The sequence below is a fragment of the Phocoena sinus genome, chromosome 13 (genome assembly GCF_008692025.1).
Source record: "Phocoena sinus isolate mPhoSin1 chromosome 13, mPhoSin1.pri, whole genome shotgun sequence".
In the NCBI taxonomy this organism is placed as follows: domain Eukaryota; kingdom Metazoa; phylum Chordata; class Mammalia; order Artiodactyla; family Phocoenidae; genus Phocoena; species Phocoena sinus.
This window is the reverse complement of record NC_045775.1, coordinates 20,838,915-20,862,167: the sequence shown is the minus strand read 5'-3', so window position 1 is coordinate 20,862,167 and position 23,253 is coordinate 20,838,915. Positions and strand designations below refer to the sequence as shown.

The following is a 23,253-nucleotide window of genomic DNA, read 5'->3' as shown; positions in this document are numbered from 1 at the left end:
GGTCCAAGGGGGCACGGTACGCTGGCTAAGCTCCAGCCGCTCCAGAAGGAGAAGCCAGGCTCCCAAGCACTGTCCCAGGTGTGTCTGGCAGAGTGAGCAGCGCAGCAGGAGGGCCCTGGATGAGTCTGGGGAGACCCATAAGGGCACTGCACACTATAGTGTTTAGGGGCATTCCTGTTGAATCCACACAGCAGCCCTGTGTGGCCCCTGGGCAGGGATGGTCTCCATCCGATGGCTGGGGACACTGAAACCTGGAAAGGTTGGTGTCTCACCCGGAGTTGGACCTGGTACCCAGGCCTCCTGACCGCAGGCCTGCTGCTTCTCCCATAACCCACACTGCCTCTCTGATCCCCTCTCTTATTAGGTAGCTGGGTGGCTTTGGGGTTAGAAATACAGTGTGCAAAGTACCTAGTACAAGGCCTGGCGTGTGGAAGGTCTCAGGAGGTGGGAGCTGTTGTTAACATTATGTTTTAAAGCACAGCTCTGAGCTGCTGCCTACCACTCGGAAGCCTTCCTTAGTTCCCCAAATGCACACAATACATTCTAGGGGTTTCCTGGCCCAGCACGTAGGCTGTGTACAACCTAATGCACCCCCAACCTGGCCTGCCCTCTCCTGGCTCCCCCAACACTTCCAGTCCCCTCCGCGCCTCGCCTCTGAGCACTTCCTCATGTTGCTGGGCTGCCTGGGGTTCCCCTCCTCTCTTCCGTCTCCAGGGCTGCCTCTTTTGGGGCACCCTCCCCTGTCTCCCTGTTGGAAGAACGGTACCTTCTTCTGCCCCTGCCATTCTCTGCCAGGTATTAGGTTTTGCGTGGAGGTGGGCGCCTCTCCCACTGGCCCACCTTGCCCGGTGTCTGTGGTGGATTCCCAGAGGATGCATGAAGCTGGTCTGGATGCATGGGTTGGGTTTGGCAGGGAGGCCTTGGGCTTTGGCAGCGTGGCCCCCGTGGGCTCTGTCTCCATCACCTGCTTCCCACTCTCCTTGCTGGTCATGGCTGGGGGCCCAGACAGCTCTGGCTGGCAGGGACTTTGGGAGTAGATGCCAGGAGATGTGAAGGAGGTTTTTCTTAGGCTCAATACCCTGCCCAGGGCTCAGGAGCTCAGATGGTGTAGGTTGGCACAGTGCCCAGGAGGAGAGGGACTCCAGGCAACAGGGACTTCAGCCTGAAGCCAGCTGCCAGGACCTTCTCTCCCTCTGAGCCAGCCTGTAGACATGGTGTCCTCACCCCTACCACTCACACATGCATGCGTGCGCACACACGCACGCACACACACACACACACACACACACATCCTCACTCCAATACCCCGCATGTCCCCCACCGTGGCCTCTTGGCATGACCCTGTCCACCATCCAGGGCAGAGAGTACAAGAACCAGGGGGGCTATAGGGTGGACACACCCAGGAAACACGAAAATCTGCCCTTCGATAAAAGGAGAGGAGCCCCCTACAGGACTTGGCCTCTGGGCCCCCCGCTGTTCCTTCAAGGTCCAGGCCCTCAGGGATCTAAAGAAGCCACCAAACACAGCTCTTCTTCCACACAGGCCTGGACCCAACCGAGAGGCTAAGATTCTGCCCCTCTCCGTGGAAGCACACTTCACTCAACCCTGGGCCCTGTCGGAAATGCTCCTTAGGTGGAATGAAATGAGGCTCAGGCCACTGCTTCTCAGCTGTCTTCAGTGGAGACACAAGCAGCTGTCCCCATCCCTGGGACACTGCCCTTTACACAGAGACATGGAAGCAGACACTCATCCCCCAAGCCTGCCTCCCGCTGCCTGACTCACCCCGGGCTTGTCACTTCTCCTCTGACCTCCGATTCCCCAACCTTTTCAATTAGCTCTGCCACTCCACCAGCCTTGCAAGTTCTCCATCAACACTGTTGTTCACAGCCCAGAATCGCAGGAGAGCCCGGCCGGGCTGCGGTATAATTGGAGAATGACTTCCTGGCTCCTACGGCCTATAGAGCATGCCTACTCATGCAGGGGTGTCCCGAGCTTGCTTTCTGCGGTGCCTAGAGCCGCAAGCTGCGCAGAGTCCCCTGGACCCAGCCCTCCCCAGCAGCTACAGTGCTGCTGTGCCTTCTCCTCCGTCCACCCGCATGTGGAACCTGGGCGAGCGGGCTTTCTCTGCCCTTGACTTTATTCAAATGATTCAATGACTGTCACTGCTCCCTCCTCCCCAATTCAAAACAGTCTTAGCTGAGCTTTATATAGTGCTTACTATGTGCCACTGCTCTAAGCGAGCTAATATATGTTCCTCTTTTATTCCTCTAACATCCCTATTCTGTAGGTACTACTATTATTCCTATTTAAAGATGCAGGAACTGAGCCACAGAGAAGTTAAGTGACTTGCTCAAGGTCACACAGCAAACACTTGGCAGAGCGAGGCTCTCCCCATACTGCTTCTCCTGCTCTCTCTGAGAGCTTTGCTCTTTTCCTCCAACTCCCATTTCAGAGGTGGTGAGGCATCCCCTCCCAAGGCTGAACCCCTAACTACATGCTGCCCCGGCCTTGGGCTTTTCTTCCTAAACTTTCTCCTGGAGGCCCCCCATTTGAGGGTATTTTTAAATTGTCCTCTGCTAACTTCTCACTATTTGCCTCAAGTCTTCAAAAAAGGGAAGGGAGGGAGACAGGGAAGGAGGAAGGGAGGCAGGCCCACCATGCCCCTGTTGCTTCTCCCCTTACCCATCAGGATGCCCCTGCTTCACCCACTAAGACTACTCTCCCCGACAGCATCAGGAATTGCCTGAGTACCAGACCCGGTGCCCTGTGGGCAGGGCTGCCTTAACTACATGGCACTCTGGGACCAATTAGAAAAGAAACGGGCCCCGTCTGGGTGGATGCAGCCCCTGGCAGAGTGCATGGCTTGGTAAGTAGGCCGGACTTCAGCAACCCACACCCATCAGCTGGATTCTTTTGGACAGTCCATAACCTGGACAGTCATACATGGCGGTCTTGGCTGTTGGCATCCTCATTTTCCTTCATATTCTGGCCATGCTCAGCCCTGATGGCCGGTCCTCTTCCTCACTGGATACCCGACCCTCCTGCTTCCCACGGGTCCTTTGCAGTCTCCCCTGCTGACTCTGCTTCCTTCTCCAGCACCCTGATTTTAAGAGTGGACCACGATTCTGCCTGGGCGATCTGATTCTGGTTCTAGGGAGGCCACCAAGGCCTCGCCTCCAGCTCTACTACACACTGTCACCTGGCTGGAGCGTGTGCACGCAAGCCTGGCTGGGCCACCGGAACCCATCCCTCCCACCATGTGGCCTCTCTGTACTGCCTGATTCCTAGTAGTTCCTCAGTCAACCAGGCTGAACACCTTGCCTTCCCCTCTTCTTCTCCCCCCGGACCTAGTCCCAGCCATTCCTCTTTTCCTAGTCCTGCCCTTTCTTTCTGTTCCTATAGCCACCACCTAGGCTCTCATCCTTTCCAGTCTGGACCTGGGGAGCTGATCCTCGGTAACTTCCTAATCTTCCTCACGCCTACTTCCAGATCACACTCCACTCTGCACTTGTCACTGCTCTGCTCTAAAGAAGATGTGACACATATATACTATGGAATATTACTCAGCCATAAAAAGAAACGAAATTGAGTCATTTGTAGTGAGGTGGATGGACCTGAGACTGTCATACAGAGTGAAATAAGTCAGAAAGAGAACGACAAATACCGTATGCTAACACATATATATGGAATTTAAGAAAAAACTGTCATGAAGAACCTAGGGGTAAGACAGGAATAAAGACACAGACCTACTAGAGAATGGACTTGAGGATATGGGGAGGAGGAAGGGTGAGCTGGGACAAAGCGAGAGAGAGGCATGGACATATATACACTACCAAACGTAAGGTAGATAGCTAGTGGGAAGCAGCCGCATAGCACAGGGATATCAGCTCGGTGCTTTGTGACCGCCTGGAGGGGTGCGATAGGGAGGGTGGGAGGGAGGGAGGCGCAAGAGGGAAGAGATACGGGAACATATGTATATATATAACTGATTCATTTTGTTGTGAAGCAGAAACTAACACACCATTGTAAAGCAATTATACCCCAATAAAGATGTTAAAATAAATAAATAAAATAAAAACCACAAGCAGGGAGGAAAAAAAACCAAAAAACAACAAACAAACAAACTTCCAGGACTCCCCATTGCCTACAGGGAAAGAAGCTCACACTTTGAACCTGCCTTTCAGCATCCTCCACCATGCGCCCCTGACGCTCTCCAGCCTGAGCTGCTGCACCGCACCCTAGGAGAGGGCTCCGGAGCTAACTTTTGGCAGTGCTTTTCCATAGCTAAGCTCTCTGGAAGGCTGCTGGGGGTGGGTGGGTGGTGGGTGGGGAGGGGCTGGGGGAGGGGTGGTTCTGCCCTTGTCGCACTTCCCACCATCCCCTGCCCCAGGCCAAGCCTTTTAATGGTCACCAGCAGCCTGACAGCTGCCCTTCACCCTGGGCGGCCTGGATTAGAGTCCAGCCAGACTGAAAATGTGGAGGCAGGTCTTAGGGGGTGGTCAAGGGATGAAAGGAAGAGGAGCCTCTCCCAGCCTGCGAGTCACTCACCCTGGGAGACAGGCATGGCTTGGAAGCGGTTAGTGGGACAGCGGGGGCAGCATGCTTGCAGGGGGCGTTAATCCCAATACTCCCTTAGACCTGTGCAACATTTCAGTTTATCGCTCACTTTCTGCGTGAGACGCAAGAATCACTATCACTCACCCCACTGAGAAATGAGGAAGCTGAGGCTCGTGCTGGTGAGGTGACTCGGTCAAGGTCACAAGATGTGGAATGTGTGCATCAGAGGCAGGATGGAGTTTCAGGGTGGCGGGGGGTGTCTTTCGTGCCAGCCCACCTGCTCACCCCAGGCGGCACCCAGGCTTTCTGTGCAGCAGGAACCTCCCTTGCCGTCCAGGGAGGGGCTGGTTAACTCCGGCACTTGGTGGGGAGCCCTGGGGGAGGGGCTCATCTTGCCCTGCTCCATTCCTGGCTCGAATTGGCACCAGCACCTGGGAAGGGCAGCCGGCCAGCCACGTGCCAGTGTTACTTTAAAAATAAACCAGGGAAGAACGTGGCTTAAAAATAACCCTGGGGATGTGTGAGGAGCTAATTACTGCCGCAGCCCCCGGTCAGGGCTTCGAGGAGCGCGCCTGGACCCGTGGCTCCGTGTGCTGTGTTCCCTCTGCCGACCTCTTCCAGTTGGGGGCTGCGTACCAGGCCCTCCTAGAGCAGCCGGGGGCAGACAGGGCCTCAGAATCCTGAGGGTGGAAGCTGGAGGCGGCTCTGGGCATCCTGGGCGGCCTCCCTCACCTCGGCCAGGACACGGGGAGGCGGGGGAGGGAGGGGAGTACCCAGGCCGGGAGGGAGCTCCGACAAGAGTCTCTGGGCCTCACCCCTGCCTTCCCACTGGAACCAGCCAGGCTCCAAAAGGCACTCTGAAGTCCTGAGCATCCCCTTCTTCTCTGCATGTGGTGTTGGCAGCCAGGTGGCTGGTTTTGCCGATTACATCTCCCTATTTAGGACTCCTGAACCGCACAAATCATTGTAACTGTCTCCTGAGAAGAACTCGGAGGCCCATCTCGGCCCGTCGGGGTAAGAATGCACGGCCCTCCTGACTGCCCCCTCCTAGTTGCTTCCACAGACATCCCTGGCCTGTGAGCTCGCGTCTCTGGACCCTTATTGCTGAGAGGGCTTGGTCTGCTGCCAGCCAGGCCCGAGGAGCCCCCGGGCTCTTTCCCCAATGGCGGTCAGGGAAGCAGGAGCCCGCTCTCAGCCCGCAGGCCAGGTTCCCACAAGGCTCTCAGAAACTCTTGCAGATCCCCTACCTTCAGCACATCCTGAAGTGACAGGGAGGAGGGGACACAGGGCCCAGCAGAGGACACAGCCGAGGACAGACGTGCAGGATGAAAGAGAAAAAGCAGAGCTTTCCCGGAGGAGGGAGGCAGAGGCCAAGACTGCTGGAAGCCGACAGAAATGATCAAAGGACAAGGACGGATGGGAGGGGCGGGGGAAAGGAGCAGCCGGGAGACGCAGGCAGGGCGGCAGCTGGGGGCAGGGGCTTTGGGGTCAGACAGGCCCGGACTCAGGGACCTGGCTGGGTGTCCTGAGCCAGTAATCTTGCTGGGCCTTGGGCCTCATTTGCATAATGGACATAATGATGACTACCTCATGGGCCTCTGCAGGAGGAGGTTTGTAAAGCATTTATGAAAAGGCCTGAAAATGGGGAGCTGGGATATTGTTTGTTCCCTCTCCTGCCTCTACTGGGATCTGGCCCCTCTGTTCCATGTCAGGCTGGTCAAATACAAAGGATGCCCTGCCACTCTCTCCTCCCCATGCTCCTGGAACAAGCTGTTCAAATGTTAGTTACACCATGTTTTCATGGTCAATGTCTCCAGTGGTCACCGCATTGCCAAACGCACTGGTTGCTTCTCTGCGGTCATCTGACTTGATCTCCCAGCAGCAGCTGGCCTGGCTGACAGCTCCCTCTCTCTTAAAACAACGCCTCCTGGCCTTGGGACACTGCACTCCCCAGGTTTCCCTCCAGTGTCCTGGCAGGTCCCCTTCCTTGCCTGACCTCCCAGTGCTGGAGGAAAGGCCTGGGCGCTTCTCTCCCATTCTCCCCTCGCCCTGGCTGGTCTCATCAAGTTGCATGACTCTAAATATTATTGCCATCTGATAACTCTTAAATTTATATCTCAGCTTTGACCTCTCCCTTGAGCTACAGACTTGTCTGTCTAGCTGCCTGCATGGATTTGTAATAAGCATCTCAAAATTAACCTGTATGTCTAAAACAAGAAGTCTGGAATCTCATCTCTTTAACAAACCTTTTACTCTCTGAATTTTAGTTCCCATCTCAGTAAATGCTTACCTTCCACCCAGTTGCTCAGGTCAAAGATTACCACTGATTATTCCCTTCCCCCTACTCCCATAGCCCTATGGCTCCCTCCTTTCCCCCAGCACATACATCCTATCCATCAATAGGTCGGGCCAACTCTGTCTTGAAAACACACCCCCAATCCACACAGCCTGACGGGTCTCCCAGCTTCCCTCTTCTACTACAACCAGCTGACCTCTAGCAGCCAGAGGGAACTGGTAAAAATTTAAGTTATATCACACCACAACCCTGCTTAAAACTTTCCAGTGGCTTCCATCACATGTAGAGTAAAATCCAAATTCTTGACCATGGCCTCCATGGCCCTGCAGGATCCAGTCCTCCCACGCTTCCACCCCTTCACTCAGCGTGCTGCAGGCACACTGCCCTTTCTGCTCCTGTCCCTCAAACATGTCAGCTCTGGCCTACCTGGGACTCCACGTTTGCTGTTCCCATGCTCCGCCCCCACCCTGGAAGGCTCCTCCTTGATCTTTGCATTTCACAGGCCCCCTCCCTGGAAGGCTTTCCCAGATGGCCCATCCCTCCTCTCCATCACTCTCTACCCCATTCTCTTGTTTTACTGCCTCCTGGCACTTGTCACCATTGGGATGATTTTTTTTTTTTTTTTTTGTGATCACATAATGTAGTTTATCAACTTCCTCTGGAATGTAGGCATGATGAGGACCGGGGCTGAGTCCCTAGGGCCCAGAACGGTGCCCAACACATGGAAGACGCTCAGAAAAAGAAAGAAAATGGAGGCATGACTGTGTGGGTGCTGGGGGAGTGGAAAGAGTCAGGAGGCCTGAGTTTGAGGACTGGCTCTGATATCGCACTGCTGGTGGCTGGGGCAGGCCATGCCCCATCTCCCCCTGCACCCTGCCCTGGTCTCAGTCTCCTCATCTGGAAGAGAGAAGGGTTGGGCTGAATTGGTGATTCTCGAAGAATCTGAAGGACGCCAGGAATTGCAGTAATGCCATCCACTGCCAAGCTGAGCCCTTATACTGCAAGAGCACGCTGGCGTCAGCACCCTGAACTGACCCCATTCCAGCCAAAGGTGGAGCAATGTGATCGTATGCTCTGCAACACACACATATCGCGTAATGGCCCAAGGACATTTTGAGATATCAAACCATTGTGAGGACCCATGCGGCTAACTCCAGCCGCTCAGAGGTCTAGCAGGTCACTGGTCTAGGTGGGATGTTGAAGGTTGGTCCACGAGCAGGACCTTAGCTCCCAGGACCCTGGAAGCCTCTGAGCTAGCCGAGGGCCTGGATTGTAGGAACAGCCACCAGTGCACTCATCCCAGGCCAGCTCAGGTCCAGGGGCAACCTGGGAAGAAAGACTGTCTGCAGCCTCTCTCCTGGCTACCCTCCTGCCTGCAAGTGCTGGCTGGGGTCAGCAGGCTCTCAGCACCACTGCTCCTCCCACACCCCATCCACAGACTACTGTGGGAGCTGCCAGCTGTTAGGGGGCCCCCCTTTCTGGGCGGGAGTCTCTCGCATTCCAGCTGTCCCAGGGGTTGGGGCAGTGGACTCGCTCTGCTGATAAGCAAGGCTGCGGCCACAGTCAGAAATGCTCTTTCCAGAAAGGGGTGACTTGGAGGTCCTGGACAAGGCTCTGTTCTTGGGACTGGACACAGAAGAAGTCCCTCCAGGGCTCAGACATCATGCGGTGAAGTGGAGAGATTGTAACCCTGGGTAGCGAGCATCTCAGGAGGGGCTGGAAGCAGAGGCCAGGATTAGGTCCTGGCTGAGTTGGAGTAGAGATGGTCCGAGCTGTAAGGGGCTCAGACAACACCAGCCCAGTCCCTTGCAGACAAGGCCAGCGTGGGATGTGACTTGCTGTGGGTCTCACAGCCAGGCAGGAGCAGAGAAACAGCAGAAGGGTCTGTGTCCCCCACTTTCCTTAGCTCAGCTGTGCTACAACACCAGTCACAGCTCTGAGAAATGACACGTAGCCCACTGACGATCCTAAGGGGAAGACAGGGGACGTCAGGGCCTCTTTGGTGCCCAGGGAAGACAAGTGCTTAGGAGTCTGGGGCACTGAGCTGGGCACCCAAGGGAAGGAGGTCTGCCACTGAGTTTACGTCCAGGTTTCTCTTCCTCTGGCCCCACTTGGAGGTAGACCAAGGACCAAGAGTAGCCCCGGAGGGTCTTCCTCTGTCTAGCCCTCATGGTGGAAAATCCACGATGCAAGGTCATGCTGAAGAGGGGCCACACTGGCTCAGCCAGGCTAGAGCCCCCCAATTTGTTCCCAGGTGAGTGATACTCACACAGCTAAAGGGGCTGACCCCCTTCCCTGGGGTCACTTGAGAGCTAAGCCATGGAGGAGCCACCTCCTGTCCCATGACCCCCACTGAGACCCTCTCGGTCCCCTTCTCCTCTGGGAAGAGTAGGACCTGCCCTTCTCCTGGGGTCACCCGCTGTCTCCTGGGGCCTCTGCTACCTGGCTCACCCCAGGAGCTTTGGCTTGTGAACTCCAAAGATTCTTCCTCAGCTGCCCCTTGACTGTTTCTCAAGTCCCAAGGAAACCCAGAAAGAAAATGCTAGCTGCTGGCTGGCAAGTGGCCCAGCCTCCCAAGTACAGAACGCTGATTCGAATAAGCTCTCTTCTTTCCTGTGCTTCCTGAACCTGGCTGCAGATTCCCCTCATCAGGGGAGTTTTTAAAACTCACAGACTCCTGGGCTTAGCTCAGGCCCGGACACCCATTGCTCTGGCTCCAAATAACTACTGCTATGGGGACCAGCGTCCGACTCAGCATGCAGGGGCCATCTTCCCTGCCCTCCCCGCTGCACGCCGGGGAGGAGGTGAGTTGCCAAGTCACCCCCAACCAGGCCCTTCTCTCACTCACTGGCTGTTCTTAAGAACCATCACTCTATTCTCATTTCTAGTCTCAGGTTTCCCTCCTGTTCAAATGCATGGAACTAAGGCCACTCCATGACGACTGCCACCCCCTGCCCCCCAGCACCATCCTCTTCACCCTCCATAGGCCAACACCCACTTCTACGATGCCCCAACATCCGGACCATCCAACCCACTTTCAGCTACGGGGTGCCAGAGCACCCCTCGGGGGAGAGCTTGGTCTTGGGGTTGGAAGGTCTGGACTTGACTCTTGCCTCCACATTCACTGGCTCTGTGTCACGGGAAGTGATCTTATGTTCTCAAGTCCAGTTTCTTCGTTGACACCTACACCTCTGGGTTGTTATGAGGTTCAGGAGAGATACTGTGTGACCAAGAGTTTTTTTTTTTTTTTTTTTGGCGCTACGCGGGCCTCTCACTGTTGTGGCCTCTCCCGCTGCGGAGCACAGGCTCCGGACGCGCAGGCTCAGCGGCCATGGCTCACGGGCCCAGCTGCTCCGCGGCATGTGGGATCTTCCCGGACCGGGGCACGGACCCGTGTCCCCTGCATCGGCAGGCGGACTCTCAACCACTGCGCCACCAGGGAAGCCCCCAAGCGTTTTATAAAGCGAGTGCTGGGCCTGCTTTACACACCCCTGCTCGGCTGATTGCCAGCAGCGCACCTGTGCGGGCCTGCCCTGGCCCCTCGGAGCCTCAGGGTCCCCCTCTGTAAAATGGGAATAGTAATAGTGTCGCCTTCATAGGGTGGCTCTGAAGATTAAATGAGGTAATACATGTAACGGGCTCAGCCCAGAGAAACCTCCCAGTGAATGGCAGCCTTGGTTCATGACCGTGGAAACTGAGGCAGGCTCTGTGGGGTGTGGCGGCTTCATGTCAGGTCTAAGATCTGGACAGAATAGGTCCAAGGGAGAACGGATCTGTTGTGTCGATCTGAGACTTGCTCCTGCCTGGAACCACCCAGCCCTGCCTGCCCCCAGGGCCCTGGGGAACTCCCCTGCCCTGGTGGGAGGACGGCACCGTCCTGGGGGAGACGGCTGCCTCCTGTCTGAAGCCTGGCATCACCCTCTTGGGGCTGTTCAACCAGGGCCTGACAGTTCGGGTCTCTGGAGAGAGCCTCCCAGATGGTCCTGTGGCCAGCGGGCTGGAATGCGCCTCTCCGGATGTTTCTGCGATGGTTATTTCTGCATCGGAGCTGTGGTCAGGAGAGGCCCTGCACATTCCTGAAGAGGGACACTGAGTCCATGCCAAGCCGTGCAGCAGGGGCCTGGCGTTGTCTATGCAGAAAATGTCCACACAACAGTGGGGGACAGTATCATCTCCTTCAGCTCAGTGCTGTCCCAGGGCCTCCTGAACACCATCCATAAGCCTGGGTTTGGTCTAGGCTCCAGAGTGGATCTTTGGTCCAGAAAAGGAATCGTGGAGAGGGGAGGAAGTGAAAGCACTTCCTGGGGGCTGGCTGAGGTCTGCTGGGTGACCAGGGTGGGGCTGAAGCTAGATAATCAGGATTCAGGTTGCCATTACCCTCTGGTTCAACTGGGGTCATGAGGCACCCACTAGTTCAACTGGGGAGACCCACTGGTTCAACTGGCATGATGGAGGCAGCTGGTGGTTCAATTGGGGTCATAGGGGCATTCCATCCTGATCCCTGGTCGGGATCCAGGCAAGAGAACACAGGTTGGAGTCTATCACTTCCCTCCTCCAGTTCTTGTCAAATCAAGTCCACCTGCCAGAGTCTAGCACTCAGCCCCCTCCAAGGTTGGCTCCGCCCACCTTTCCTTGGGCAGACTTATGGCCCCAGCCTAATTCATGCCGCTCCCTTACCCCAGAAAGCTCTCACTGCCAATCCTCACTTACTGGAGTTCTCATTCTTCATTTAAGCCTTCCTCAGGTACTACCTGCTCCAGGAAGCCTTCTCAGATCCTTATTCTGAGTTACTCCACTAGGATTTAGCATATATACCATTCAACTTGTGGTTTCAGGATTCCACCAGACCGGGGGCTCCTTGGGGAAGGATCTGGATCTTAGTTTTCTATTCTCTTGGTGCCTGGTAGAGTGTCTGGCACTCAGAAGATCTCAATGATTTTTAGTAAACTGAAAATGAAGTCTGGTAAACCTGAAATGAAGGCTAAAGCCAGTACTATTTGGAAGGTGACCCAGAGTGTCTGGGGGTCCCCAGGACGCAGATGAGTCCCACTCTGGGTACTCTAAGTCTCTAGGCTGCCTCTTTGAAGATCAAGAATCTAAGTATCTTAGGGTTGGTAAGAACCTTAAAAGTCACTTATTGAGGTCCCCAGTGTGATATATGGGTAGCGTGATCTTTTTGATGTGTCAACTTGGCTAGGCTAAAGCTCTGAGTTATCCAATTGAGCGCTGATCCAGGGGTTGCTATGAAGGCATTTTGTAGATGTGATTAAAGTCCGTAATCAGTTGACTTTAAGTAAGGGAGATTATCCTAGATCACTGGGTGGACCTGAATCAATCAGTTGAAAGACCTTAAGAGGTGAGCCAAGGCTTCCCTGAAGAAGAAACTCTGCCTGTGAACAGCAGCTTCAGCCCAAGCTGGAGAGAGTTTCAGACTGTCCTTCCCGATGTCCTGCCATATAGATTTCACTCACCTAGCCAGCAACTATCATCACGTAAGTCAAGACACATAAGTCTATATATATATCCAGCTGGTTGTGTTTCTCTGATTGAACACAGGTTACCTCTGCATCTACTTCCTCTGGGGCAAACCAAAGCCCTGCCCCAGCCTCAGAGGAGGGTCCACCAGCTCTGAGGCCATTGGCTCTGACACTCCATGACCAGATTCCTAAGGACCTTTCCAGCTCTACACAATCTTGTTCTTAAAACCACAGTCCCCACCTCAGGTCTGTTCTCGGAAGTCAGGTCTCCAGGTTATTTAGATCCTTGCTACTCAAAGTGTAAACCACAGATCAACAGCATCAGTGTCCCTTGGGGGCCTTGTGAGAATTATAGACTCTCAGGCCCCATCCCAGACCTACTGGTTCAGAATCTGCATTTAAACAAGATCAACCAAATCGTCAGAGGTGACCAAGGGAGAAGTACTAATGTAGAGAATTCCGTACTGCTGAGCTAGCCTTCTCTAGTTCCCCCTGGGGAACACCTCCTTTGTACAAATGGGGAGACTGAAGCCCAGCAGGGTATGCCTATGCCTCTCATGAGTAGGGGGAAAGCAGAGAGAGAGAGAGAGAGAGAGAGAGAGAGAGAATGATTTGTCTAAGGGGAGAGAAAGAACCCAGTTTCTAGCTCCCAGCCCAGGCTCCTGCCTTATATTCCCTGCATCCATACACTCTCTTCACAAAGGTGACCCTGTGTGTCACTGGAAGAGGCGGGAGTGGGAAGCAGGGTGGTAAGGAGCTGGCTTTGGTGAAGGGGGAGCGTGGGAAGTCGGCCCCGGCGTGGTGGGGATCCCAGGGGCCACAGAACCAGGAGGACCAAAGCTGTCGGCTCCAGGTAGTAGCTGAAGCCAGCTCTGGAAATGGGAAAGTGAAGGCGTGACTGCAGCAGTAGGGGCTCGGGGTGGCTCCAGGTGAGGGGCAGGTCTCCGGGAGCCACCTGGGAGCTGCCTGAGCGTGGGCAGTTTCTGGACAACGGGGAAGTGTGGACAGACTGGGAGGTGGCCGCATCAGCTGGGCCGGTGACTGCTTCACAATACGCATTTGTCACGTGCTGAGGACCAGAGCCTAACAAAGGGGTGAGGAGGGGGCCCCAGGCAAGCAGGACAGGCCGGCTGGCAGTCTGCTTTCTTCTCTATGAGCCTGGGGGTGGGGTGGTGAACAACACAGAAGGAGGCATCAGTAAACAAGGTTCCCTTCTTCTCCAATCAGAATTTTAGTTTCCACACTGTAAAATGAGAGAGGTGGAGCTAACTAATTTCTCTTTGGGCTAAATGCTCTACCCATAGTCCTGAGGATGCGATATCCTGAAGCTGAGGTCACAGCTGAGTGCCCTGCATGACCCTGATACCCATCCTCCATTGTCTGTGACATTCATACGAGAGGGACAGCAGAGCCTCCGTGGGGAGCAGGGAGCTGTACGACTCCATGAAAGGTACTTCCTACAGCCCTGGGTGTAAAGCCCTGTTACTGTCATTTTATATTTGTAGGGTCCTGGGCCAATGTTTGAACCTCTCTGAGCTTTTTTTCCCTTGACCATACAGGATGATAATGCCTGCCCTCCCAGGGCAGTTGTGGGAATGCAGGAGGTGAGAAGTGCCTCGGACAGAGCCTGACGTGTTATAGACACGTCCGTTCCCTGCATCCAAGGCAGGGGTGGGGTGGGAGGGAGGGAGTGCCCATCCTGGGTCTCTGCTGAGGTTTGCCTAAACTCATCGTGATCTCAGTCAGAGCTGGGTCTCTTCCCTTGCTGCTGGCTGACGGCAGGGAAATCGTTTTTACATTTTTTTATTACAAAATCAACTCACAGATTTACCGTTTGTGCTGCCAGCTGAAAGCTGTTTCTAGTGGTGATTTGCACTACATTCATCTGTGCTTGTTTATGTTTTCTTTGAAAATACTTATTGTGTTTGTCCTGTCCCCACTGTGGCCAGGCATGTGCCTGCTATTTCCGTCCTATTCTGGCCCCCATTCCCTCCATGTCTCTAGCCCCGAATCACGACGTGTGGGAGCTGGACGTGCAGGCAGGAGGCATGGCAGCCAGAAGGACCTCTGGTCGAATACGTCCACTCTGTAGATGAAGAAACTGGTGGTCATAGAGGACCAGCAGCTAAGCTAAGCGGAACTGGAACTTTTGTCCTCTTGCTCCAAGCCAGGATGGGTTCTACCACTGCACCTCACTCTCCCTGACTGGTTTGCTGCAGGGCCTGCCTGCTCAGAGGAGGGAGCATTGCCCCTGAGCCTGGGTGTCAGGCAGACTCTAGGCACGAGTGAGGATCTGGGAAGCCTGGGATGGGGGAGTGAGATTAGGAGGATAAAGGGAAGGGTGTGGCAGCCTCTGGCCCCCAGTCCTACTGTCCCCACCTGTTAGGAAGGAGTAGAGGTGCTGTGGTCATAGTAATCCTTGGGAAACAGACCAGTTCCCTTCTGTAGGGAAAGTGATAATACATGAGAAATGGTAACACTTAAAATTGTAGATACTGTTTATTAAGTACATACTCTGTACCAGGCACTTCTTTCACGTTATCCCATTTAATCCTAGGAGGAAGATATTATTCTCCCATATAGTAAATGACAAAGCAAGTTCAGAGAGACTAAGTAACTTGTCCAAAGTGACACAACTAGTAGCAGGCGGTGGAGGTGGCGAGCGGAGAGGGGGATTGAGTGATGAAGCCAGGCACTCGGGCTTCTAAGCCAGCACCCGTGTTCATATGCCACCCTCAGGAAAGGCTGTACAGTTGAAGCAGAGGGGTGGTCTGTGGGCAGCGAGGAAGGAAATACTGACTGAGAGTGGACAGTGGGACTGTCTCAGGCTGGACTGCCCCTCCATCCCCCGGGAAGTCGAGAGAGTACTGGGGACAGCTGAGTGATAAGCGGACGGAGGCCCTGGTGCTAAGAGCAAAGTGGGGGTCGTGAGGAAAACAGGCTGGGGTGATGGAGAGATCTTTAGTCTAGGCACCCAAAGGGTTGTACCTGCGACTTGCTGTGTGAATTTGGGCAAGTCATTCACCTCTCTGGATGTCTGGATGACTGCTACTGTCTCCTTTCACTTTTTTATTTGAGGACTCTTGGATTTTGGCGGGTGGCAGGTCACTCCTATACTTTCCTCCTTCTTAGAAAGATGTAAGAAGTACAGGTTCCCTCATGAGCTACCTGCTTGAATTCACAATCTAAGGATTCCCAGGCCATGTGGTGGGCGATGCGAGCCTGTGCTCTGCTGGAAGCTGGGGAGAAAGCAGAACAGAAGGTTTTCTGTCCCAGCTCAATCAGCTTAATCAATCACCTGGCCTCTTGTTGCCTTAGAGCCACAAGGAATCCAGGGACCTGCGGTGGGAGAACGGGCACCTGTGAGCCCATGGCAGTCTCCGGGAGGGCCTGGTGCTGGGCACAGTTGTGGCACGTGGTCTGGGTTGGTCAGGGGCCAGTGTGCAGGGGAGCCAGAGGCCCTCTCTTTCTGGGGAGGATTTCGCCAGAGGAAGAGACAAGCCTTGGCTACTTGGCGTCCCCAAAGTACAAGGGTCTGGGCTGGGTTCTTGAAGTAGAGAAAGAAATGGTAAAAAAATACAGGGCATGGGACTCAGAGAGGCTCCACTGAATCTATACTTTCAAGTCACAAGGCCATGGTGAGTCATTTACACTCAGAGCCTTAGGTTCCACCACTGAAAAATGGGAATAGTAATGCCCATCTTGAAGGGGTGGGGAGAGAACTGAACGGGAATATAAATGAAGCGTCTTGTGTACAGGCTGCCGAAGCGTAGTTAACAAATGGTGGCTGCCATTGGTATTGTTGTCGTTGCTGTTAATAATAATAATAAATAGAGAAGCAGTCTGCACAAGTGGAAGGAGCGGGGGCCTGCGAGTCAGGTTTGACTACCCTACTCCCATCACCTCTTTGCTTCCTTCTCGGTAAGAGGAGGGGGTGGCACCAGCTGATCTCAAGGCCCTTTCCTGCTCTGACAGCCTCCAGGCTATGAATAGATGTGGCTGGGGCCCCGGAGGAGCCTAATGACTCAACAGCTAGAGAGGTTAAACTTGCCCAAAAAAGAGTTTTCCTTCGCTTGATGAACTTAGGGCCCGACAAAGGAAGGGTTTCCTGTCTGGGAGACTAGGGACGAGGGAGCTGGAGGAATCCTCGCAGTCCGTGGTGACTGTGAGTAACCAGGTGAATGACTAGCTCAGACCCTGCTGACCCTCAACCAATCAGGGCTGCCCATGAGCGCCCTGCAAGCCGGCATGATTGAGCACGTCATGGCCATGCCGATCCTGGCTGGCTTTGGGCTTCACAGCATATGGAGGCAGAGGAAGCGGCCAAGAAACCAGCAGGGGAAGGAACACTGGGCTTAGAGTCAGGAGTCCCTGCTTCTCGCTCTAAGTAACTCCGCTGCTCAGCAGCTGCGTGACTTTGAGGGAGTCCCTTCCTCTTCCTGAGCCTCCATGCCTTCCTCTGTGCAAGGGAGCTAACGGTACCTGCCCTGGCAACTCCCCTGAGCTATGAAGGCTGAGACTCAAGAAATGAGATGAAAGTGCATTGTGATCACTAAGGCACCGAAGGAATGGGAAATTTTGTCATTATTCTATCCCAAAGGGACTCCCAGTCTCTCAGGAGACCCATTTGTGTCCCCAAAGGGGTCAGGTGGACACAGACAGCTGCCTTTGGGTTTTGGGTCAAGATCAGTCTAATATAGGGCCCTTTCCAACCATCTGATCACAGCCCAGAGAGCTGTTTCTTAGATCTGAGCCCATATGGACAGCTCCCAGCCAGGTATCATAGCCAGAGTGAGAGGTGACAAAAAGCCAGTGATGGTTGGGTGGGGCAGAGTGGGCAGTGCCAGTCTAGGGCCCCCACAGAACTAGGGTGGTTCTTTGATGCTCTCTTTCCTCTTGCCAAGCTCCTTATAAATAAAGAAAATCAGGGTTTCCCTGGTGGCGCAGTGGTTGAGAGTCCGCCTGCCGATGCAGAGGACGCGGGTTCGTGCCCGGGTCCGGGAAGATCCCACATGCCGCGGAGCGGCTGGGCCCGTGAGCCATGGCTGCTGAGCCTGTGCGTCCGGAGCCTGTGCTCCACAACGGGAGAGGCCACAACAGTGAGAGGCTCGCACACCGCAAAAACAAACAAACAAACAAAAATCATCAGAACCACACTCTGTCTTCCTCTACCCCCAGCTTTTAGCATCTCTCTTGGTGAGGACTACAAACACTTTGGGAAACGGCAGGGATGGAGGGGAAGGATGATGCCGTCTCACTTCTGCACACCTTAAACCCATCAGTAGCATTCTCTGAATGCTCCTGTGTCTTGCTGGGTACTGTGCCGGCACTGCGAGCACGGAGATGGGAACCACAGGGCCCTGCCCCCATGGAGGTTAATTACACCCCCTGTGGTTAAAGAGACCAAATACACCCCCTGACATGTAAACAGCTGTGCAAAACAGCCTACACTGTGTCACTCAGCTGGTCTTGACAGTAAGTCCTGCAGTCATCCAGAGCCAGTGGCCTGGGATGGTCTGGAAGACTTCAAGGAGGAGATGGGATTTGAACCGGACCTGGAAGGTTAGCTTGGACAAGATAAATAGAAGACAGAGAAAAAGGCATGCCAGATAGGCGCACTTCAGGTGTTCTCGAGGGACAGTTGGGCTGCAGTGGAGAGATCATGTCAGTAAGAAGTGAGAAATTAAGTTGGACATAGAGATTGCAGCCAGGTATGAGGTCCTGAAAATTTGGGATGAGGAGTATGGATTACATGGGCAGCAGGGGGGCATTGAGGGCTTCTGAGAAGGGTGTTGGTATGGTCAGAGCTGTGCTTTGGGGAGATTCTTTCTGGCAGCATTATCCTCGGGAACTTGCCCTAACGGGGAATGAGGCTGGAGGCAAGGAGGTCAGTTGGGTGGTTACTGTGGAGCTGGGGACCAGGGTACTGAGAAAGATGGGGCACACACCAAGGGTGAGATGTGTGGGGAGAGAGAGAGGGAAGGTCTAAGGACCTGCAGTGCTCCTGAAACCCTGGCAGGTGGCAGGGAGGTGGGAGAGGGGAGGAGACGCCAGACAAAACCCAGCCTGGTCCTTCCCAGGAAAGCAGGCTCCTCTTTGGGCAGACCTGAGTCTGACCATCCTGCACTAAACTCACAGCATCAGCAGGACCCAGAGGTGCCCCCACTTGGGCCACATCCACTCCTGGGGTCCTTTTCATCATCTTCCAGAAACCACATAGCATAGCTCCCTGCGGTCTCCAGAGAGCAGCGGAATCTCGGGACAGTCCTGCAGTGGACAAACGGCAGGGACGGCGTCCAGTACTGCCTTTTACCCCTCTCGGCTCCTGTTGACTCCCAGGAAAACACTGCCATCTTGTCATGGGCTATGCCAAATGGCAATGAGCCCGTGGGAGCTCAGCCAAGGCTAGGAGGAGGACCAGGGAGAGGAGAAGGAATGGGAAAGATGGAGGAAACAGCTCCTGGACGCATCCTAGTGAGCTCTGGGGGAAGGTGGGCTGGGAGCACATCAGGACCCGGAGGAGCCCTGGAGATCATTTCGGCCAAACCCTCATGGTCTGGAGGTGAACTTGAGACTCGGGCAGGGGAAGGGACTTGCCCAAGGTCATACAATGGGACAAGTAATGGAGCTGGGCTGGAATTATAGTCTTGGGAGTGGGTAAGGTGTTTATCCCTGTTTGGACACCTGAATAGCACATCAAGGGCCTCACTGGAGATTCTTTCTTGGATACCCAATTGTGCGCCTTGTGTGTGTGCCCGTGTATGTCCTGTGTGAGCTTGCGTGTGTGCCTGTGTGTGCACCTGTGCCTATACTGTGAGAGAGTCCGGGTGTGTGTGGCCTCCTACACTGAGGTCTGCCCTGGCTGGAAGAAGAGAACTGGGGCCATTCCTGTGAGGTGACTGTTTTCCTGGGACAGCAGTAAAGAAGGCAGACAGGGCTGGGTCTGGCTTCCAGCACCAGCTCTGCTGCCCTAAGAAAATTAAAGGCACTGGCTGGCAGAGCCTAAACTCCTGGCGCTGGGCACACACGTGCACGCAGACACGCACACACACACACACACACACACACACCCCAAGAAGTACTCATAGCCACAGTTATGGAGTGTTCCAGGCACCCAGAGCGGCCCCGTGTGCCTCAGAGTGCCAAGTACCTGCATCCACACGTCTCCCTGAAGCCCCAGTCGGTGTAGACACGCTGGGGTCCGGGAGCCGATCTGCAAGGACACGGAGGAGTCGAGCGTTCCCCACCACTTACACTCGGCGCCCTGCTCCAGGGCCTGGCGCGGCCACACCCCTCCTCCCCAGCCGCCGCCCGTCGTTCCTGCCCCTCTCACACACTTCAGAGTCCCCTGGGGCCCTCTCGCAGCCTGGCAGGGACAAGTTAGGGCTGGCCCTGCTGGAGAGTCAAGTCCGGAGCCAGGATTCGACGCCTCCCCCGAGCCCTGTCCCTACGGAGCAGACACGTCAGGCTGAACTCGGGTTTCTGGGAGCGCGGGGTTCGGCGCCTAGACCCTCTCCGGGGGAACCCCCCAGCCCCAGCCGGCTCCGGACTACCCCAGAACCCGGCGCCCAGCCCCCGGGTCCCCGCCCCCAGCCCGGCGAGTAGTTACCGATGGTGGTGATGACGGTGATGGCGAAGTAGAAGGAGCCGGCGAAGCGCCACTGCACGCCGGCCTTGTGCGGCTTGAGGCGCAGCACGACGCGCTCGAGCTCCTCGTAGCCGCCCTGGCTGAGGTTGTAGCGCGCCCGCAGCTCCTGCTGCCGCAGCTCCAGCCGCTGCCGCTCGATCATCTCTGGCTCCGACTCGAGCGCGTCGAAGACCGCGGCGCCCACCAGCAGGTAGGTGAATGTGCACACGATGAGCGCCAGCGTGCGCACGTTCTGCCGCTTCATCGTCCCGCCCGGGCCGCCGCCGGCCCCCCGGCGCCCCCGGCCCGCGCCCCGGCCCCGGCCGCCGCTGCTGCTGCCCCGGAGGCGGCCTGGGGCATGGCTGCGCTCGCTGCTCCCCGCTCCGGGCACCCACTCCGCGCCCCGGGGCCGCAGCCGCCAACGCCGCCGCCGCCGCCGCCGCCGCCGCCGCCGCCGCCGCGGAGCTGTCCCTTCAGCACCACCCACCGCCCTCCTCCGCCCGGCCCCGCTCCCGCCCCCCGCCCCCCGCCCGCAGGCCGCCTCCTCCCGCCAGCCCTCCCGCCCAGCCAAATAAGGACTGGGGAGACGCGCCGAGGGAGGGAGGAGGGGGGGGCTGCCGGCGGGGGAGGGGAGGGGAGCGACGGGAGAGCAGCGGAGAGACCGGGCAGGACAGAGAGCGAGAGAGAGGGAGAGACCCAGAGAAAGATAAGTAGGCAGAGAAACACATATAACTACAGAGGAAGAGAGAGAGAAGAGTCAGAAGGGGGTGTGACAGACAAGGAGATAAAACCAGAGGTAGACTCATAGACACAGAAAAAAGAAGAGGCAGGCAGAAAAATACAGAGCGAGAGAGGCACAGAGCGAAAGATGGAAACAGAAAGAGCCGCAGGCGAGAGACAGAGAGACCTGGATAGCTGGAGATAAACCGACGACACAGAAAAAGAGAAGCAAGGAAGGGGAAAGGAACTGGGCCAGTCAGGCCTCTGGGCCACCCCACCTTCACCCCTCCACCAAAATCACAACAGGCTCTAGCTGGACGGGACCTCGGGCCTTGCTGTCTTGCCCTTTACTACGTAGATGAGGAACCTGAGGCACAGAGAGGTCCAGTGCCGTGCAAGGGCACACAGTGAGTTAGTGTCAGCACTCGGACTCAGCCAAGCTTTCCCTCCTCCCAGGCCCTAGTCCCTCCCCTGTGCCAGTCTGCTGGCTGTCTCAGAAATAGGAGGGCACAGCTGTGGACCGGGCACACATGGGCCAACACCCAAGGGAAAGCCCTGCTCTCGTGAAATGTGTCCCTTCCTAGGTCAGCACAGCTCCTGGAACTGGCTGAGGAAGCACAGGCTGGTAGCCTAGGCCACTAGCACCCAGTCCTAGGGTCTCCTGCTCTGCTCCCCAGGGGCCTTCGAGGACAGGCCTGACACCTATGGCCCCTGTCCTGCACCAGTGGCCAGGCTGGGCTTGCGCCAGGCTGCCAGGGATAGTACTGGACACCACCACGGGGCATCCCAATAGAACTGGGATCTAACTGAAATAGGGTGGGGGGAGGAGGGGCCCAGATCAGGAGCCTCGCTGACAAACTGGGGGAGCCAGCAGACCTCCTCCTACACCTCAGTTTCTTCATTTGTCAACATGGCGCAGTGGTGGCGAGGACGGCAGGCTGTGGGACTTCAGGCGAGGCGTCATCGCCCCCTCGGAGCCTTGCTTCCTTATCTCCTCGATGAGGTGCCACGGCAGATGATCCCACAGGCCCTGCTTAGCTCCAGACAACTCCAGACTTGGATGGGCTGAGTGAGCAGAATGACTGGAATGCAAACCCCACTGCCAAGGAGGGTCAGAAAGTCTTTCACAGGACCCTGGCGTGGGCCACGAGGAGAGACATGCGAGAGGCCCCAAGACCTCTGAGGGTGGGCTCAGGAGGCAGCCAGCCAGAAGCGGGAGTACCACTGTCCACATCCTGGGCTGACCTGTCACTGCCGGTCACTACGCTGCTTCTCCCAGGAGTGCCCCCAACTCATCCCTTTCTTCCACCATCCATGCAACAAGTATGTATCAAACATCTGCCTTGTATCAGGCGAGGCACGTTACATTCATTATCTCTAGTCTTTACCATGATCCTGAAAGGAAGGGATGGTTATGTCCATTTTATAGATGTAGAAACTGAGGCTAAAGGCAATGCAGAGAATCCCCCAAGGGCATTCTGCTGGGAAGAGACTTCCATCTGCTTTCCAAGCCCGTCCTCTTTTCCGTAATGACTCCTCGAACCTTCATTTATTTTCACTGTAAATGGAATAGCTAATCACACTAGCTCTTGAACAGATTGTTGTAAGGGATCAAAGGGGATGATCTCCATGTAAATCAGACAATATGAGGTTCTATAACAACTTCTCCCCTAAGACTCAGGTCTTTGACCAGAGCCTGCTGGGAAGGCCTTGACTGGTGGCTCTTTGTCCCCTCCCCCACCCCTCAAAGGTCTTTGGGTTGTGTCAGACGCTTTGATCCGCCACAAACTTTTGGTCCTGCCCCTTTGGCCATGAACTCATCCTGTTGCAGGCTTTCCCTCTTGGCATCTTGCAGCTCTTTGGAAGAAAAGCACTGCCTTTCCTGGCTTCCCAGGGGTGCAGGCTCAAGTTAGGTTCTGTGTTCCAGGCCACAATCACCCCAGAAGCCAGTTCCCCCGAAGCCAGTCTAGGGGAGCAAGTGTCTCACTAGCCTGGTTTTCAGTGTGAAAGCCTATGTATGTGTCCAAGGTCTGTTCACCTCTGGCTACCAGACCAGACTGCTGTGCAGATGAAAGGTGATATTATGAGTGAAAGAGCTTTGGAAAAGGGAAAAAGCTCTCTTTAGGGGCAGGGCATTTATTATTAATAATGATAATGCTTGTTGTTCTCACAGCACTCCAGAACTGAAAGGACATTTAGAGATCATCCAGCCCAACCTTCTCACATTACAGATGAGGAAACTGAGGCCCAAAGAGTAAGAAGGGTGTTGCCCAAGGTCACAAAGCGAGTGGGAAGTCCAGGACTCACGTGCCATGGCTGGGGTCTTTCCTATTATCTCTCATTATGTCTGAGGTCAGGACACCCACCAGCAGGAGAGCACAGTGCCCTTGGAGCCCAGGAGGGCAGCCTGGGTCTCCTCCTCCTGCCCCTCCTCCTTCCCTTCTTTTAAGGAGGGGGGACCAGTGGGTGTAATTGCACTGGTGCCACTCACGTTTTCTGAGTGACCCCCAGGACCTATAGGCAGGAATCGCATTGGCCAGCCCTCGACCTGGGTGGGATGGTGCCAAAGGCCTGGA

The 23,253-nt window shown here is 55.5% G+C and overlaps 1 protein-coding gene across 1 annotated transcript in view; it reads right to left on the bottom strand.

Annotated features, from left to right (window-relative positions):
- The window catches only part of KCNK3 (potassium two pore domain channel subfamily K member 3), a 36,550-nt gene extending 16,269 nt beyond the window's left edge, over window positions 1-20,281 (bottom strand). Inside the window, exon 1 of the mRNA XM_032653021.1 lies at window positions 19,940-20,281. Coding sequence (XP_032508912.1) covers window positions 19,940-20,222 — 283 coding nt within the window. The 5' untranslated portion in view covers window positions 20,223-20,281. The remainder of the gene's footprint in view (window positions 1-19,939) is intronic.
- Window positions 20,282-23,253: the final 2,972 nt, after the last annotated feature.